Here is a 6,656-nt window from a genome sequence, read left to right as displayed (position 1 = left end):
GCGCTTGAAAAGGATGATTTGATGCCGAGTGACATCGGAGTATACTAGAAACTAATGTAATGTGTTTTAGACTCCGAAATAAACAATAGTAATACTGCGTTAGTACCTCATAATAACATGATTGAGGTTTCGGTCCAAATGGCTTAGATGTCCTCAGGTCACCAACTTATTGCGGTATTCAACCAACGTGAATGCTTTCGACATTACATGAAAATTCCATTCAGGAAAAAGCCGTAACCAAGAATGCTTTTGAACCAGCGAGCAATAAATGCAAGTTTTAGAAAAAAGATGGCTGCCATTCTAAAATAAATCTATGTACCTTGTTAGGTACGTACTCACAACATACTTTCCTGTGGGAATCCATTATTGCCTCTGCACCGAGATTTTAAGTTTTAAAGAGAATGAAAAACAATGCGGGCATTTTCGTGCTTCAAATTTGCTGATATATTTGTTCTGTATGAAATTCGGTGGGGGAAACCCTTACGAAGAGTTTCTAGTTGATCTTCGTCGCCTGAAAGGCTCTGTACATAAGGAATTGGACTTGTAGTGTCTAACTAAACATTAAAACTTGGCAAACCAAGATAGGGATGATTCAAAAAGTGAGCAGCGTTTAGAGAAACGCTGGTGAGCGGTATATACAACAATACGAGAGAACTGATATTAGTTCTTCAGTTTTTCTTCTGACTCTTGCCAAATAGATTTTTTGCCACACTATTCTTGGGCGAAATCCCATGTTGACGCTTTGGGTGGTGATTGTTGTTATTGTTGATGTGATTGTTATTCTTGTTCATGGGAGTAGTTGGTTTCTTCATGCCGGGTGAACTGATCATCAAGCCATTTCTGGGACTGATCGAAAATGTGATGCTCCGATTTTCTAAAAACTTTGATCCGGGTGAAAACGATCCGAGGCTGGATCTTGAGGTGGTTCGAACGCGGGAATGAAACATCTTCTCGTCCAAGATGAATTTATCGCCGTTCTGCACATTGTAGGTATACAAAGCCTTCTGCGCCCATTTCATCTCTTCGGGTCCGGCCATGTCCACGTAATCCTAATCAAGATAAAGGAGAATAGGAGAATTATGCAAGGGTTTAGGTAATAAGTACGCAGGGTAGACAAGTCATTTCTTTGTCCAGTATCATTTCCAGTTTGATAAGACCAATATTATTATATCAAAGAACGACCTAGTTTGGAGACCTATTGCGTTTTGCTTCCCAACCGCATCAGGCTACATCAAATGGCATTTGCTCTAATTCTCTTATCATTCGATTGTAACACCCCGATCTCTCGGATTTCCTCAGTTTTAGTCGACCACACCCCAAAATTGATGACAATAACGATGACGTTGAGAGCGAGGGTACAAAAAAACAAAGCAACTACAGTAACGAGGATCCCCTCAAGTATGTCAAGTTGTACGTATTGTAATTGATGAGGCTAATGACAGCCTAGAGGGTGTAGTAGATAAATAGTACATACTTTACAAGAGATGCAGCTCAACTCATGCTAACTCTGTACAAGTCAATTGTTCAGCCACATCTTGAATATGCTTCACCCATTTGGGCTCCAATGAGTTTAGCAGCTTTGCAAAAGGTCGAGCAAGTCCAAAGATGTTTCACTAGGAGCATCACAGGAATGTGAGAGCTCTCGTATGGGGAGAGGTTGACAAGGTTGGGATTGTACGGTGTTCAGAGAAGGTAAGAAAGGTATTTGATACTGTACGTCTTCAAAAGTATCCATGAGCTTTGTCCCAACCCAGGATTTAGGGTCAATGCTAGTGACCGCAGAGGTTTAATGTGCGTTTTGAGAGCACCGTCAAGCCCTCAAGAATCCAGGCTAGTTCGAACAATGAAGTCCAACTCTCTTCTTTCTCGGGCACCTTCATTGTTTAATTTGCTTCACTCTAATGTTTGTTGGGAATACGTAGGCCTTATTGATCCGGTTGCATCTTTCAAGCTAAACGTGGACAAATTTTTAGATAGCATTCTAGATCGACCCTACATTCAAGGACTAGCTCGGTTTGCCAACTCAAATTCGTTGGTAGACCAAATATCATATAAAGATTGAAAGGTAATAAATAGACGAATTATAACCTTTCATCTAATAGTACTGGGGATTACATTCCCTATAGCGGTTAGAAAAGTCCGTGAAAAACCAAACAAAAAAACCAAACAAAAACGAGTTTGGTTCCATGAGAAAAAGAGCTCACCTTATCGCAATAGTAGAGTTTCATGTTTTGAGGGGCCACGCCAAACCAATCTTGGAGTCGGCCTTTGAATTGTTGGACTGTTTGATACAGATGGATATCTTCCTCTCTGACCAAATCTTTGTGACAAACCTTCACCCGAACCACTGTGTCCGGAGTCAGATCAATGTTGACCAAGGGATCGAGCTCCCCATGGACGGCCACTAGCTCGTGGTATCGTTGGGGTTTGGGATCCGAGTCCAAATGAAACCGGATGAAAGCACGCTCGGCATCCTCTCGCTCCGTCTTGGAGATGATATCCCCGCCATTGAGAATTTGGATATTGGGCAATCGAGCAATTAAGAGACTGCGCCTTTCATGGACCGTACAATCGCCGAGAAGTGGAACGTGTTGGACACGGAGCTCAGTGAGGCATGGCAGTCCCCGGAGCTTATCCACTTCTTCCCAAGTGGACAACTTGGTGGTGCTTAAGTTTAAAGCATTCAAGTGTGGTAGAATGGGATCGGAGGGTGTCAGGGGCTCACCATTGAATGTCACAGGGCATTCCGAGAGCGAAAGTTGTTCCAACTTCGGGCATTGGACTGTCAACCGCTCGGCCATGTCCTGAAAATCATCGATCGGGTTACAGCTGAGAAACAGAAGACGAAGGTTCTCATGATGAAGAGCCTCGTCGCCACAAGGATTGTGAAGATTGTTCGTGCTCAAATGGAGCTCCTCTAACTGTGGCATGATTTGGATCAATCTATCCGCGGAGGTCCAATCAATTTTGTTTCCATTCAGAACAAGTTTCTTTGTCATAAGCGTGGGTCTCTGACTTTGTTGTTTTTGTTGAACATGGTGCTCCAGATCCTCTGGAGTGATTGGAGCGTGAAGAAGATTGTTGGACAAGTTGAGGAACTCCAAACTAGGAAAGACGCGAAGAAGAACGAAGATCTCGGACCATTCTGACAATAAGTTATCCGTGAGATCGAGTTCAGCGATGTGGCTGAACTTGCTTAAACTGAGATGAGTCGAACCTAAAACAAATCAGAGATGAACACTTATCGTGGTTCCGAAGTTGCTATCGTTATAACCGCACGACCAAGGCGAAAGATCTCCAGGATATGGACGCTAAATTGGTTTTAGTGGTTACATAACTTAACGCTCAGATTGCTTGTTGTTGGCGAGGGTACACCAGGGACAAAACATGTTGGTCATTGAAGTTACCGAGTGATTTTGATTGCACTACAAGCAATTATCTGTCGAATGAAATGAAATATTCTTGGAACACATTAAAGTAAGAACCGGACGTCAGAACCTCAATTTTTTCATAGACGTAGATCTGATCAAATTAAGCGAAGTTTTGCTTAAGCGAATTAAAATAAAGACTGTTTATAGGAAGAAGGTGTACCAATTCTATGTCTACATATCCAAAATATAACAAAAACAAATGATAGGACCTGTTGGCCCACAATTAATCAAAACCACAAACTTGCCGAGTTCAATATTCGGCGGATTGGTAATTTGAATTTTGGACTTCCGGGATGAGAAGTTCCCAAATCAGATTTCAAATAGAGTCGAAAATGATGACTAACTTACCCACTGCCTCCAAATCGTAATCGATTAGAGTCATAATGGGCGGAAACATGCCTCTTTTGCATTCTGGTGAGGTGGACACGAAGACGATGAAGTCCAAAGTTTCCTCCTCGGATTCCTCGGAGGAGTACTTGTCCACAATACTCTCCAAAATGTTCTTGACCATCATGAGGAAGTATATCTCTTGATCCGGACGCCAATCACAGAGTGGTTGGTGCAGGGAAGATTATGAATGGCACATGCGACTAGGTATTGATTATCACGACTTGGCGTTCCAAGCAGAAGTTTAATCGAAATTATGGCATCGGATCGGGGTAATGCGGGGTAAGCTCTCTCCTGGTTCTTAGGTCTACGGATTGCGCTCATATAGCATGTGATGAATGAACTAAACTGTCGAACTGGTGAACTAGTGATCCAAGCGACAATGAGGGCAATTTTCCTTCCGTTGGTTGGTCATTCGTCCGTCCAACCAACCGTCCAATCAACCGACCGACCGACCGACCCACAGTCCGTCCGTCCGTACGACCGTTCGTTCGTTCGTTCGTTCGTTCCTGGCAGTTCCGGTCGATTGAAGCCAACCGTGCCTTGTTACATTCGTTCCTCACACTCACCTGGAAAAGGTGAGAAGACCTGTTTATGATGAACTAGTGATGAGCACTGGAAAACTTCGAAACACTCGATGGTATTTAACTTTTTTTTTACCGCGAGTTAGACTCACGCTGATCTCGACAGAAAAGATGAAAGAACTTGTGAGATATGAGATTAGCGATTGTTAATCCTCCTCACCTTTTCAACCACACACTAAGAAGGCTTTTTTGCCATAGATGAAATATTTCAAGGATTCTCGAAACCTAAATCCTCGTAAACGTTCATTGTGGTGATGTATGGTACGTTTCTAAGTTTTAGCAGTTTTGCACGCCTACACCAAGATTCTTGACAAATCGATCGTTTGTTGGATCAATGGAGTCTTGTGTGATCAATAAAAATGCGATTGCGTGGACAGGATTTGTACGTATAATTTCCACCTGACCATCCAGGTCCATGCCCATTCTGACGTGCTCTTCAACTCTTTATGACATGCGGAAGGAACTGAGCAATTTTGTTTTGGCCGATTCGGATTGGCTAACGAGTGCTTGGAAGTGCATTCAAATATTTCACTTAATTGCTCAATCCACCAAAGTCCGAGCCAACCATGTGAACTTCTGTTCACTTCCAAGCACAAGTACCTCCATGATAATCTTGAGATTATCACGAGCGAACTAGGAAACGAAATCAAACATCATTTATGGTCGAACTAGTCCTTTGTTCATTTCATCTTGCTTGGCGAGAGTACTAGTGCACTGGCCATGGCCAAGGCCTAACAAGAACATTACGAATCACTATCTCGAGTTGACGTTTTCTTGTGAAGGCACTTTTTGAAGGGATCGCCCACGCACCAAAAAATCGCTTCTCAACCCTCGGCAAGAATCACGAGAAGATCTCGAGATGAGGTCAATGACGTCTCGCCCTCTCATCAAGATCGGATTGTGAGCCGATCACATTTCACTCTTTACTCAAGGGCCAATATCGATTACTGAATGCAAGTGGTGCAAAACTCAAAAGGAATCGTACGTAACTTCAATTGAATTTGTGTGGTTCTTTGGTCTGTCTGACTTACGTACTTACCAAGAGACCACGAGTTACCAAGTGATTCGCGGCTAAAGTAACAAAGGCAATGGTGGGAACAATGATGACAGGTGAAATGAGCCCCTCTTGAAGACTATGGACACACTTGGTTGACCTTATGCACAACAAGATCCTTGACTTAAGCATGTCAGCAATGCCGTAAAACCCCTTATCCCATCTGATTATCTCTCAAGTCAGAAATCGGACAAGGACAAGCCCACCGATATATAGAAATAAAGAAGTGATACCCTCTCTTGTAACGATTGAAACTTACTTCTTGCGGCAATGTGAACGATCGATGATGATTCAGTGATTAGCTAAAAAGGTAGGTAGACCTCCATGCACTTTACCGAGAGGAGGGTAGAAAGCCAGTGCAAGTACTTAAATATGCGCTTGCTCTGCCTTCTACTATTGCTTTCAAGGACGGAGTCGATTTCGTTGAGATTCATCCCAGCATCCGTCAGATCCGTAAGTACACTATTTTGAACTTTAATTTCGATAGGGCTGTTTGTACTTACTTATGTTTATAGATGAGTCGATGAATAATATCAAGTGAAGATTTCCATTCGGACGGAGTCGAACAAAAGAGTCCTTTCGTGGTCCATCCACCAATCACAATGACAACATGCCAAACAAAGACGGAGAAGAACGCATAAGGCCGTTTTTGTTTCGGAAGAACGTCATAGAAACAACCTTGTCAGGGCCAAGAGAAGATGGGAGCACCACCCAGGAACAATCAATAGTTCCACATGAAATAACTCAATCCCAGCGTTTTTGGAACTGGCCCAAAGAAATGCGTCGTGTTTTTCTCAACTTCAAATGTAACAACGATCTTCCTCAGGAGGCACTCGATCCATGGCCAATGTGCGTGTATGCGAGTGCAAGTACGTGCATTCAAGTGAGTAGTTGTCGAGTGTGTGTGTGCCTTTTGGCAGCCAAACAGAGCTCTAGAGAGAGAAGCATCACTTGTCCCTTGGAGCTACAAGCTGGCCTGCGATGTTGGCTTGGCTTTCCGTGCTCGAAAGAGAGGCCGTCACTTCGTACTTACGTGCGTGTAGGCATGGAGTATGGCAGTAGATGTAGTCCATGGTGTAGGAGAGCAATGACAGGTCCATCCATTCACTGGCAATCGTGGTGGTGGTGGTGATTTTGGTGGTGAGGAAGCAAGCACCCAACGAGCGTAGAAATCCAAGAGGCGCTTGACAGCAGAACACA

The 6,656-nt window shown here is 43.4% G+C and overlaps 1 protein-coding gene across 2 annotated transcripts; it reads right to left on the bottom strand.

The window, feature by feature from the left end:
* Positions 1-387: 387 nt before the first annotated feature.
* Positions 388-6,263, bottom strand: LOC131886524 (tubulin-specific chaperone cofactor E-like protein). Of its 2 annotated transcripts, none has more exons than XM_059234888.1 (4): positions 5,960-6,263; positions 3,780-4,387; positions 2,205-3,217; positions 388-1,049 (listed from the first exon to the last, which is right to left on the bottom strand). In XM_059234888.1, exons 2-4 carry the CDS (start codon positions 3,943-3,945, stop codon positions 669-671), a joined length of 1,560 nt encoding a protein of 519 aa, XP_059090871.1. In that variant the 5' UTR covers positions 3,946-4,387; positions 5,960-6,263; the 3' UTR covers positions 388-668. The 2 variants fall into 2 exon arrangements, with proteins under 2 accessions (XP_059090871.1, XP_059090872.1); XM_059234889.1 differs by lacking the exon at positions 5,960-6,263 and adding an exon at positions 5,442-5,624.
* Between the last annotated feature and the right edge of the window lie 393 nt (positions 6,264-6,656).

This window comes from Tigriopus californicus, chromosome 9 (assembly GCF_007210705.1).
Source record: "Tigriopus californicus strain San Diego chromosome 9, Tcal_SD_v2.1, whole genome shotgun sequence".
NCBI classification, from domain to species: Eukaryota; Metazoa; Arthropoda; class Copepoda; order Harpacticoida; family Harpacticidae; genus Tigriopus; species Tigriopus californicus.
The sequence above is the reverse complement of the archived record's forward strand: the minus strand, read 5'-3'. Positions and strand labels throughout refer to the sequence as shown.

Excerpts from the sequence above, each read along its gene's own strand:
- LOC131886524 (XM_059234888.1), bottom strand. The coding sequence starts at position 3,945 with ATGATGGTCAAGAACATTTTGGAGAGTATTGTGGACAAGTACTCCTCC. Across the intron at positions 3,218-3,779 it reads TTACGATTTGGAGGCAGTGG|GTTCGACTCATCTCAGTTTA; the intron begins GTAAGTTAGTCA and ends GATTTGTTTTAG. Across the intron at positions 1,050-2,204 it reads AACTCTACTATTGCGATAAG|GATTACGTGGACATGGCCGG; the intron begins GTGAGCTCTTTT and ends TATCTTGATTAG.